This window comes from Drosophila arizonae, chromosome 5 (assembly GCF_054131065.1).
Source record: "Drosophila arizonae isolate 15081-1271.41 chromosome 5, UAZ_ARI_1.0, whole genome shotgun sequence".
NCBI lineage: Eukaryota > Metazoa > Arthropoda > Insecta > Diptera > Drosophilidae > Drosophila > Drosophila arizonae.
Window position 1 is genome coordinate 14,614,696 of NC_142925.1, and position 12,558 is coordinate 14,627,253.

At 46.1% G+C, this 12,558-nt stretch overlaps 3 protein-coding genes across 3 annotated transcripts in view; all 3 read right to left on the reverse strand.

Annotated features, from left to right (window-relative positions):
• The window catches only part of LOC108614943 (uncharacterized), a 29,002-nt gene extending 28,103 nt beyond the window's left edge, over positions 1–899 (reverse strand). The window contains exon 1 of the mRNA XM_089470899.1: positions 361–899. The gene's annotated coding sequence lies outside the window, so the exon portion shown is untranslated. The remainder of the gene's footprint in view (positions 1–360) is intronic.
• A 2,301-nt stretch (positions 900–3,200) lies between these two features.
• On the reverse strand, positions 3,201–5,055 carry LOC108616880 (uncharacterized). Its single transcript, XM_018012391.2, has 3 exons — positions 4,651–5,055; positions 4,121–4,393; positions 3,201–4,060 (listed from the first exon to the last, which is right to left on the reverse strand). Exons 1-3 carry the CDS (start codon positions 4,779–4,781, stop codon positions 3,367–3,369), a joined length of 1,098 nt encoding a protein of 365 aa, XP_017867880.1. The 5' UTR covers positions 4,782–5,055; the 3' UTR covers positions 3,201–3,366.
• A 941-nt stretch (positions 5,056–5,996) lies between these two features.
• ana3 (rotatin homolog anastral spindle 3) lies at positions 5,997–12,531 on the reverse strand. Its single transcript, XM_018012388.2, has 4 exons — positions 12,396–12,531; positions 11,858–12,339; positions 8,775–11,797; positions 5,997–8,711 (listed from the first exon to the last, which is right to left on the reverse strand). The coding sequence occupies exons 2-4, from the start codon at positions 12,324–12,326 to the stop codon at positions 6,177–6,179; spliced, it is 6,027 nt and encodes a 2,008-aa protein (XP_017867877.1). The 5' UTR covers positions 12,327–12,339; positions 12,396–12,531; the 3' UTR covers positions 5,997–6,176.
• Positions 12,532–12,558: the final 27 nt, after the last annotated feature.

Sequence of the window (12,558 nt, forward strand, 5' to 3'; positions counted from 1 at the left end):
TAATATATGTACACTATGACTAACTATGTTTGTCTTATAGTTAATATGGAACATATGTATATACATATATATTTATATATATATATATCTATTTTAGCTGTTAAATTTATTTGCTAATGAGCTCAAGTTTTAAGCCAGTTTGTCAATAGGTGCTTAGCACAATTTGAAATGTTTATTTATGTATTTTCAACCTTCCTTATTTTTGGCTATTATTTACCTAAATTGTTGCCTTATCGGCTGCTATTGGCAATTTCTGCATAAAATTGAGATCGCTTTATAATTGCGCGCTTATCGCAGCAGATTAAAATTTTATAGGGCTTTGATTAACTGATCAGGCTATAAATTACATTAGCGGCTTACCTTGAAGTCTAATGAAGTATTCCTTTATCTGATGGATTCATATATTTACATATATACATATACATATATGCATATGTTGTGTATATAGATTTGTAATTACTTTAGCTATTCCCAAGCGTTGTAATCAGCTGAATTGATGGAGTAGTGCACTTAATAACACAGCACTAAAAACACACACGCACGCACACACACGCACTCCCGCACACACCTATGGCAACCACTTTCCTTGTTTTGCAGCAGAACGAGACTGTAGATGGCGCCACTTAGCGTTGACGTCTTGTAAAAATTGCTGCAGCAGCAAAAGTTAAGGAATTTTTAATTTAATTTTTTTCTTTAAATTTTTTCATTACTTTGTTTTTTTTTTCTACTTTTGTTTGCTGATTCGAGCATTCGATATGCAGCCCTTAATTAATTTGCATTAAATTATATTTCATAAATTTGGTGTTTTCTTTGATTATTTTGAAATCAGGTTTCCGTTTTGCTGGGCCGCTGTTCAACACTCGCGACGACTGCGACTGGCGCTCGCAACAGACGCGTATCGAATGGAGAGGTAGCCAGAGACGAAGCCCCGCAATGAGCGAGAGAGCGAGCGAGCGCATGAGCCGCTCCAACCTGTGCGTCGGCGTTGACGTCGGCATCGGCGTCGGAGTCAATCTTGACGTTGACTGCGCGACGCGTTTGCGCTGCCGACGCAACCAGTTATGAAATTTAGACTGTGACCCTTAGTAACTGGGCAGCCATTAAACTGTTGTTGTTGTTTTTTGGTAATATATATATATATAACTAAAAGATATAATATTAATATATGCATATACATATGTACATATATACATATAGGGAAGATAACATAAGTGCGCCTTACTGCATCTTGCCGAAGATTAAATGCCCTAGGAACTAAGGAGCTATCAGAGCGATGGATTGCTTCTAAGAAAGTTAATTTAAGCATTTGTATACAAATACATATATTAAATGTGCGTATAGTAGATATATAAATTCGTATATATGTATGTATGCATTTACTATCCCAAAACCTAGCTGCTTAAGTTTATTTCTTCAGTGTTTTGATTATATATAATTTATTATTTATAATTAATTTTTTATTTTCTTATAAGAATAAATCGAAGCTTAGGATTAGGACACGAGCCTAGTGTATAGCTCGTAGCAAGTAAGCAGCTGGATAGATCTATAGTAATATTCAGTTATATTTGTGTATGTATAAGATATATACTTATATACTTCAGACTTATTTCCATTCCATAAGTAATCATAAATCTATATTACTCTCAAGAAGAGTATGTACAGTATAGGACCAGATTACATACGTTTCAGACCACTGTGCCATTGCTAGCGCTGCGCTTTTCGCACGTTTTTTTTTCCAAAAAAAAAAAGTTTATACAGAAACGTTTTTTATGATTTTTGGCAACACCAGCTTTTATTATTATTTTTTTTCCCCCATTTTAGCTGCTTGACTCAGTTAACTTGTTTTGCTTCTTCGCTTTAGTTCACAAAATTTGGAATCTCTGCTGTAAAGATTTTGGAGAATCGCGGGCGTCTGTATATGTATGTGTGTGTGTGTGTGTGTGTGTGTGTGTGACTGTGGGTGTAAATGATGTTGAGTGATGCATGTAAATGTTTGACAGGTTTCATTTGTTGCACAGCTGTGTGAAAACTTAACGCCATTCGCATGGCAGTTGTTCTTGTTGTTCTTGTTGTTGTTGTTATTGCTTTGTTTCTTATTTTGACTTTGTTTGGGGGCCTTTGGCCACTTGTTGTTGCCACAATTAACGTCGCGTCGCTCTGACACCTGACGCGTGTGCCCAAATATATGTGATGCTTCGCATTTGTCGCAGCCATCAAAAAGCAGAAATGTTTCCGCTGCAGAAATTGATGTAGAACCACTAAGAAACTTACATAAATTACAATAGAACAGGAAATGGGCGTGGCTTAAGTGCAACAGCAGCAAGCTTAATTAAACGCCGACACGTGGCAAATATTGAAATAAAAAATCTAGACAAAGATCAGACTGAATCGGCACACCCACACGGCGAGCGGACATTAATTATAATTAATTGTTGCTGCAATGCAAACAAAACAAATGTTTAAAATTTAGAAAAATATAGCATGAAATTTGAATCCAATAAAAATTAGAGAACATATAAAATGTTGAATGTATTAATAATTCATTCAGAAATAAAGAACATAAATGATATCTTTAATGCCTTTCAGAGTTTAAAAGTGAATTTATTGTAAATACTCTAAAGTAAAATATTATTATAAACTTTGGATTTGTTCAGAATATATTATATATAATTACATATTTATTTATTTATTTATTATTATCCGAAAAAAGAATGAACCAATGTGCTGTAGGGTAGACACTATAGAGTCATGCATGAACTCCAAAAGACTTTTACCTGACATCTGTATAGGTGTATAACTGTTAATGCAGAGAAATGAAAGGCGCATTGGTTCTCCATATTATTCGATTGATGCTTAACCAGCTCCAATTGGTCAATCACTGTAATGCCATAGAGAGCCAATTTACGTATGAGCGCCTCCTAGGCAGCTGTTCCTCTTCTAACACAGTCTCAAATGCCTTTGCTCAGGTTTGAGCGTTACGATTCAAACACTTCTACAGAAGATTTTGAGGTATGCCTACTTTATTTGCCGCCACTGTTCAGTTCTCTGGGAGTAAAATGTTTGCATTTATTATTGATTATTAATAAAGCAATATTATATTTAATACATTTATTTTTCTGTTAACATTTTCAATTTGAATTAAATTATAATTAATAATATAATATAATATTTAAAAAATATAAATATATATTTAAAAAAAATAAAAATAAAAAAAATCTTTATTTTCGTTTGCTTATATTAGAATTTAATTAAATGATAATTAAAAATATAAAAATATAAGAAAAACAGTATAACTTGAATCAAATATACATATAGATATATATTATATATATTTTATGGACCACATATAAAGTGTTAATAGAATATTTATTTAAATGGCCAGTAAGTGGACTCTGGCACCACCATTGAGGACTGTATATCGGCTAGAGTGGGACAGCCTGTTAGGGCCATTGTGATGTCAAAGTCATTCCTGAGCAGAGTCAAGAGATGCTCCACGCCACGTTGGCCATCGCAGGCCAGGGCCCAGATGGCAGGGCGACCTATGAACACCATATGGGCGCCCAGAGCCAGAGCCTTGAATATGTCGTTGCCCTCCCTAATGCCGCCATCCAACATGACGATTAGATCAGTGCCGACGGCTCGGACAACCTCGGGCAGTGCCTCGATTGTGGCTGGGGTCGAGTCCAGTTGGCGTCCGCCATGATTGGAGACAATGATGCCCGCACAGCCGAACTCACGCGCCAGCTCGGCATCCTCGGCCGTTAGGATGCCCTTGAGGACAATCGGCAGTTGTGTGAGCTGCTTCAGCCACTTGATGTCCTGCCAGGTCACCGTGGAGTCAAACTGGCTGGCCACATTCTCGCTCAGGCCCGAGTCGCCTGTGGATGAGGCCACATTGGACTGCGCGCCCTGAAAGTTGCCCAGACTCAGGTGGGCTGGCAGACAGAACTTGTTGCGCACATCTGCTCGACGCTGGGCAAAGATCGGAGCATCCACAGTCAGGACGAGAGCCTTGAAGTCAGCTCTCTCCGCGCGACGCACCAGACTCTCGGTGAGCGCCCTATATATAGCCAAGCATATCCACATTTATATCTCTCAGACAGTGTCCACCCTAACTCACCGATCTTTGTAGATGTAGAGCTGAAACCATTTGCAGGTCTCGGGCGCCGCGGCAGCCACCTCCTCCAACGGGGTGTTTGAGAGTGTGCTCAGAATGAACGGGCATCCAGCGCTTCCTGCAGCTCGCGCTGTGCCCTTCTCGCCGTCCGGATGAGCCATCCTTTGCATGGCAACGGGCGCAATGCCCAGTGGCCACTTGAAGTGCTCCCCCCAAATGGAGCAACTTGTCTCCAATTGTGCAACATTGCGTAGACAACGGGGACGCAGACGCAACCTATTTGTAGTATTGGTTTAAGAGACAATATCAAGGAAGTCAAAAATCTTAAAGAGTCTGAGACTTTTTGTTTGGAAATAAATAAAAAGAATTATGAGAGCTCTCAATTAGAATTTCTTCTTGGCAGCTGAGTAAAGCGACCAAAAATTGCGGAACTTAATAATACAAATTTATAAAAATATCTTCATTAATTTAATAAATTCAATAAATAATGATTTCATTCAAAAGTGAAATTTAAAAGATAATTAAATACGAACCGTTTAAAGGCCTCGCGATTATAGCCAAGCGTTAACTCTTTCCCCGCCCCACTTCTGTAATAGTCGAGAGCATTTTGTTCGAGCTCCACCATGGCCTGTTTCTCAATGTCGGATACCGAAACAAATGACATTTGATTTTAGATGGGAGCTTTTTTTATTATGAACTGAACTTCTATTATTATATATATTATTATTATTTTTATTGTAAATTTATTAAGTCACATTCTATTAGAGCTTGAATTATGATGGCAGTATGTGCAGTGGATATACTAGGAAATGCTCAGTAATCAAGCTGGCTGGGCTTGACTGGTAGACACCCAATACATCTATTTATATAGGCTAGCTATTACAAGCGATTCCATAAAATATAAATTATTATAGAGAATAATAATTGAGGGTAGGGGTATATGTAAGTGAAAAAGAATATATATGTATGTTTCTCTGTATATTCATAACTTGTTAAGCATAAATTACACAAAGGTGTGCGATCATTTATACTAAGTATACCAGATGGGACTCGTTGTGACTCGTCATTAAACCGAATTCTCTCTCTATTTACTCTCTACAGTTGCTTACATGTTGCTCGGGATGACATTCTAGTCGAGGGTATAAAAGCGAATGTCGCTTCCATATGCTCGTTCAGTAGACTGAAACGACTGCTGCATACAACTTTTACGTATCCAGATTATCAATAAAAAGCGCCTAACTTTTGAAAAGCTGAAAGAAGTCCGGTTCTTATAATTCCAAACTGTTAAACCGAAAGAAACCAAAGGAGGCATTAGCCATTAGCTTTCCCTTGGGATGCTAGAAGAGGACCAGAAGAAGGATTTCGAGATAGGCCCAGTTCAACAGTCCGGATCATCAGGTGAGCTGTTTCTGTTCTGTTCTATGAGAAGTATATGAAAATTGGATTTGTCATTTTTCTTGTACAGTGAAATCCCAAATTGAAACTATTCAATGAAAAGTTTTCATTCAACAAAGTTAAGTGTTTCTTTATTTGGAATGCAAATTTTAACGGCTTTTGCGAATATGTAACCAGTTGAACTTAGTCTGCAAATTAAACTTATTTTCCTACTAAATATTGACGCATTCAACTCCATATAAAGACTTACAAATGTATAATATTGTATTAAATAAAAAAAAAAAAAAAATAACAGTCAAAAAATGCTTTGCCTGCATACAAATAATTAATGATTTATAAAAATAAGACATTAAACTGAAATAAACAAAAACAATAATAATAATATATCAAAATAAATTTTATCATCACATAATTCATAGCACTTATATATAGAGTATTTAACTAAATTAGTACTGTAACATATAGAAATTAGACTTTACATTGGTTAGTATTGAACGAGTATTGTAATTCATATATTTATTTGCATATTCAGTTCGGTTGGCAATTAAGCAATAATATAAATGGAAATTGGTCAAGTGAAAGTTAAAAGTTGTTGAAAAACTAAGTGCAAATTCATAACATGCAAATGCAAATGTTTGGTTTAAGTAGAGTTATGTTTGGTTAGTTATGCCTGCAGCGAATCAAAGAGCTTGCCCAGCAGATCCTTCAGTTCGACAGCGAAGGGCACCGCCTCGAATTGCTCCGGGCGGTCCGCTTGGAGAGAGGCCAGATGATCCGAGAGTATGGTCAATTGCTTGAATAGTTTGGTGCCGCGCAGCATGGCGCGACACTTGGCACTGAAGCCGAACAGCTTCCACAGGCAGAGGACCACCAGATGGTGCTCCACGTAGGAGTCGATGCTGGTGTCGCCGCCACCGCCGCCGTCCTGCACCGGCTGCGAGACAATGTCGCGCAGAAAGTCCGTGAAGCCCGTCATGTTGACCAGCAGCATGCGATTGTGGTTGCTGAAGCACATGTTGCGCACGATGCGGAGGCAGCGCAGGCGCAGAATGCTCAGCGGGGGCGAGCGCCGCACCAGATGGAGCAGGCCCTGGAGGTGGCAGACCTTGTAGCCGAGCTCGTACCGGGAGAACACCTCCCAAAACGCAATCCAGTTGACTAGGGCTTCCGGCTTGACCTTGATCGGATTGCTGCCAGTAGCCGGCATGATCGTATCGAACATGTCCAGCACACGCATCTTGCCCAGACTCAGACGCCCCTCGGCGCACGAGCAGCAGTTGATCATGACGCGCAGTGAGGCCTCGATGATTGAGTCTGAGCCGCATTTGGCCAACTCCGGCTTGGCGCTGGCACTGGGCCCCTCCTTCTTGGTCGACTCATGGTCCGCCACGCGCACCATCAGCTGGAGCAGCGAGTGCGATTGGCCCGACAGCACCTGCGACGTCTGTTTGCACATCTCGAACGAGTGCTCGGTGAGCAGCGTGGTCAGGCGCACTGTCATGTGCTTCAGCACGGCCGAATGCGACAGCCACGGCCACAAGCGAACGATCATGCGGACGATGCGGGCGGCCGTCACGGGTTCCGTAATGATGGTATGCGGCGAGTTTTGCCAGTGCATCAGCAGGTTGAGAAGCACCAGTAGATTGTTGATGATGTCGCGCGACTTGTGGGCACCGACGCGCCGCACATAGACGGTGGCATTGCCAATGTTGCTGTCATCGAGGAACGCCTCCAGCAGATGCAGCACGCGCTCCAGCAGCTTGAACTGGCGCGCAGCGTCCACGGCCCAAACGGATTGCTTTAGCAAATTGCCAAGCACCTCGCACACCTGAACATGCAGCGGCTTGGGAGCTACCAGAAAGCTGTATGTCTTCGACGGAAAGAGGTGCTCGAACAGCTGGTCCAGGCCGTGATAGAGCAAAACGGCGGCATTTGTCGCCTCCTTCGCCTTTGCCGCCGATTTGCCACCTTTGCCTCCGAGGCTCTTCTTCTTGGACGTGTGCTTCAAGCTCATCGTCTTCAATTGCTTGTTCAAATCATTTGCACTGTTCTCCTTGTCATCGCTGTCGTTGGGCTTCTCCTTCCTCTTGTCGTCGCCATCGGTGCGCGTGTCCTCCACATACGCCTCGAACACGAGCAGCAAGTTGAGCTCCTCGGGCGCATCTTGTGCCTTTATCAGCAGCAGCGAGATCGCCGACAACGTGTACTTCTGGATATCGGTATCCAGATAGATCGCATTCAGGCCATACAGCAGCAGGTCGAACAACAGCTCGGGATGTTCCCTGAACTTTTCGCAGAGAAAGCCATAGGCATTCGCATCCTTGCAGAACACCATCAGGAGCTTCAGAATTTCTTCGATGTGCTTCTCATTCACCATCTGCGGATCGAGCACGGTGTTAATCAGGGAGATGAAGCTCTTCAGTAAGACCGGATCGCGGCAGATGCCGCGCTGCAGACAATCAAAGTTCCGCTGGTAGCACATCGCGTACAGCTTGCAGATGTGGCCAGCGCACAGCTCCATGTAGGCGCTGAGCAGGGGCTGGGCGGGCGTGGGCATCTTCAGGACGTCGCCCAGTGCATTGAAGAAGGCATGGTTGCAGAGGACGGCAGACCAGCCGGGCTCCAGCTGGATCAATCTAGCACAGATGCTGACGTAGCAGCTAATCAGATCGAACGACGAGTTCAGTCCGGATTCTTGCTGCTTCTCTGGCGGCAGCTGCATCCACATAATCGCTGCGTGGGCGTGCTTCAGGTACGAGTGATAGTTGAACAGCTCGTTGCATGCTGCTGCTCCAATATTGCGTATCAGCATTTCGAACACGCGTCCCGCCAGCTCGCGCACCAGCAACGCCTCGTGATCATCGAGCATCGTGCTGAGGCAGCACGCAGCCATTCCACCCGGCAGAAAGTCGTGGAAATCGAGCAAAACTTTGGTCATGTTGCTGCCGGCATTTTGGATCCAGTTGGCCATTGCCACCCAGGCGAGCGAGCGCACCTCCGTGTCCGAGTGGCCGCACAGGCCCAGCAGATAGCGCAGCACCTTGTTTTCGCCCTGCACCTTGGAGCACGGCGAGCCCAGTTTCTTGCCCATGACGTGCATCCGGCACACGATGAACAGACAGTCGCGCTGCCACTGGGCGCCGGTTTGCGTGGAGGTGCGCAGGTTGCTCGACAGCTGCACATAGTGCTGATAGTAGGCCTGCAATGAGAGATGCATTTGGAATAGAATATATACCCAACTCATGGGGAAATCTCTGCTCACCTCTATCTTGGAGCTGTCCAACTGCAGCGGCTGTTCGCTGAGCTCTCGCAGCACGGCCAAGACGCAGCGCACATGCTGCAGCTTGCGCTGCTCGAAGAGGGAGCGCGCCCGTGTGCTCAGCTCATCGAAGAGTTGGCTGGGCCAGGTGACGGTGAGCTGGATGTTCTGGTACCTCAATAGCTGCACCAGGCACTCCGTGACCAGGCTCAACAGATTCAATGAGACAGTGTCATCGCGCAGGATCTCCCGGAAACTATGATGCGGATCGGTTTCGAGGGCATTCTTGAGGCCGTTCACCACCTCGGGCAGTCGGTGACGCAAACAGTTCAGGCATAGCTCCAAGAGCGAAATGTACAGCAGCAGATCGGCATTGTTGCCGGGAGTGAGCCGCACATAACGGTGCATCAGCTTCCACAGGGCAGTGCACTGGGCCGGCTCCACCTCGTCGCGCAGCAGCACTAGGAACAGCTGCACGCTGGCGACCAGCTGCTGCAGAGTCTCGTGGCTGCTGCAGTTCTTGGCAGCGATGAGTTGCTTCTCCAGCTGGACGTGCACGAGCGTAGCTTGCACGAGAGCCACGTCGGCTGGCTTCAGCTTCAGCGCATCCCTGATGTCCATTGCACCGACGACAGACAGCGACAGGCTCTTCGGCGAGCCGCAGACCCTGTTCGCCACATAGAGGCGCCAGTGCTGAGACTCGATGGCCGCATTGCTCTCAAAGTGCTTCTCGTAGAGGGACTTCTGCAGCTCCAGTCCCTCGGTGGCGTCTGTCAGCGGTGCGATGTGGTCCACTTCGTAGGTAACCGGCACCACCATGGCCGAGAGATCCACGTCCAGTTTGAGGCAATTCTCTCTTGGCCTCACGTGCTCATGGAAGAGCAGCGTAAAGATGCATATGCTCACGTCGGCCCGCAGCTGCATCTCGTGCGGCATCAGGAAGAGGCAGCGCAGCAGACAGACGATCATCTCGGCGTTGTGCTTGAACTCCTGCCGGAATCGCTCGCTGCGGAAGATCACTCGCAGTATGATGCTAACTGCCGGCAGCAGTGTCTCAACCTCGTCATTGCCCCCGGCTGTCTCGCGCACAAGCGGATCGTGGAGCGCCCTCAGGCAGAGCACAAAGGCGCTGTCGCAGGTGGTGAAATAGTGTACAGCCTCCCAGCTGTGCATCAGCACGTTCAGCTGAATCAGTGTGGACTTGCGAATGCTCGGCTTCAGATCTTGAGTCTCCAGCAGACGCAACAATGTCCCCATACTGCGCTGAAAGGGCAACTGCGAGCGTTCGCTGAAGATGCTGTAGTAGTTGACCGGCGGCTTAATGAGACAGATGTCGTGGCCAATCAGCTCGAGGCACAGCTTGTCCATGGCCGGGCGGTACTTGTGCTGATGATCCTGCCAGACCAGCACGTAGCCAATCCGACCTATGGCGTCCTTGCGATACTTTGCATCCGGATGATACAGGTAACAGACATTGCCGCGCAACGACTGCGGCGGCTCCAAAAACTCGTTATCCGGATCGAATAGCTCCCAGAGCATGTGCTGCAGCTGCGGCTGGTCGATGGCGCGACACACGATAAGCGGAATGACGGGCATCACAATCTTAAATATCTTAATAAAGTCCTTGGAGGGCACCAGCTTGGCCAGCCCCACCATCATTATCATGTAGTCGACAACCCATTGCTGCACCTGGACCGACGGCTCGGGCCGCCAGCCCAGCACGAACAGCCTGCGCAACAGCTGCGAGCTCATGGGCAGGCCGAGAATATGGTTTCGGGCCAGCTCAAGGTTGTTGCAGCCGGCCATGTAGTTGGTGCCGTTCATGAAGGCGTGAAAGTGATCGACAACGGGCTGCTTCAGCTGGCGCAAGGCCGAGTTGCGCAACTCTTCGTTGGACAAATCGAACAGGGTATACAGCAGCGACTCTGCCTCCTTCCGCAGCTCGGGCTTGGCTATGTAGAAGCTGGTACATTTCACAATCGCCTTGATTAGTGCCGTCATCAGGGAATCGCTGCCCAGAATCAGCAGCACCAGGCATATTTGGCTCTGATTCTGCAGCAACTCTATGGCCGTCAGTTTTTTCTCATCGACCAACTGGGCCAGGCCCATGCCGAGGGCCTGTTTGATGCGCACCATATTCTGCTCTTCGGCCGCCGTCTCGGGGGCAACTATGCCACAGATGTCGCACAACGCCTTCATGCGCTCGGGCAAGCAGGACAGGTATGAAATGTCCAGAATTAGTGGCTGCAGCAATGACCGGGCGGTCGTCTTGGCAATGCCCTCACTGGTCTTCAAGCTCAATGCCAGAACATCCAAGAGCAGTCCATTGAAAATCACCGACTCCAGCCGGGGGATCATCAGCTTTTTCACCAAGCTCGGTATCTCGCTGGCGTGGCTCACATCGAAGCTGATGCAGTAGCGTATCAGCTTGGGTACAATCAGTCCCAGTCGCTGCACAATACTTTCTGGTATCGCTGCACCCAGCTGATCATAGGTTCTGATTGTCTCAAAACTCAGCTCGATCAGATGCCAATTGTGAGCGCAATGCTCCAGCAGCGGTGGTCCAAGCAGCTCCAAGCAGCCATTCAGCAGCAAGCTCAATACGCTCGAAACGCGCAATTGCTGAGGCAACGTGGCGTGGGTCATGGCACTAAAGCCAGTGTCATTCGATTCCTTGCGCACGCGCAGACGATGCTGCAGCAGCTTGATGAAGGTCAACAGCGCCCGGTTGGCGTGCAACAACGTTACGTCCGCCTGCAACTGCTGGACGTGCAGCAATTGAAGGAATATATACGGATCCTGAAATAGTTGTTCGGCTGGATAATCGCATAATTTGATTTGAATGCTGGTCAAATTCTCCTGCAGCTGCACGTCGTTGCCAATCGTCAAAGTGTCGTTAAGGGTCTTCATTGTGGCCACATCATCTGGGCTAGCGCACGACCAGGCCGTTTCAAAGTCTTCTGGGCCAATATTAAAGTTGTCCAAGGCAAACAACTCCATGTCACCGACGCTCTCACGGGATTCGCCTGTTGAAACGAACCGCATATCATATACCTAACATCATTATCTTTTATAAGACAACATACCCGAACTATTGTTGCTATTCCCATTAGGGTTACTGTTAATGGGAGAAATATTAAACTCCTTGTAGAGGTAAGGCACCAGGCTCTGTATATTGTCCAGCAGTTCCATAGCACGTTTTGACTCCACATTTTTGAGTATCTTTCGTATCTTATTCAGCTCGGCTTCCAGGCGCTGGCAAGGAATCTTGTTGACCACAGTCTCGCAGTAATCCGATCGCAACAACTCGAGCATTAGGGCTAGCACGCGATCTGGAGCAGCTAGCGGTGTGTGGCCAAACCAGCGTATTAGTTGCTTAAGCAGCAGCACGGGCTTAAAGTTAATTGCTTCGTCGTGCTGCAGACAACGTATGAAACGCGTTTCAATCTGTTCCAATGCACGCATTCGTATTTCTGCCGACTCATTAGTCAATTTAGCCAGCTGCTGCTCGCCCAGCGAGAGGGTCAATTTGGAGGATATCGATGATGTTGACATTCTGATGTTGCATCTGTAATTTGAGCAAATCTCGTTGTTCACATGCCTATAATTGCTGTCAACACTTACTTGTCCTTATGTCCTGGTATTTATTTTACAAAATTTGACAATTGTTCACTTTTACAAATAGATTTTCAAAAGGGACGTCAGCTTACGCGCGTTCAAAGAAGCCGACAATAATTTTTGACGCCGCTGCCTTTTTAAGTATAACAGTCGTGTTACTTTACAGTGC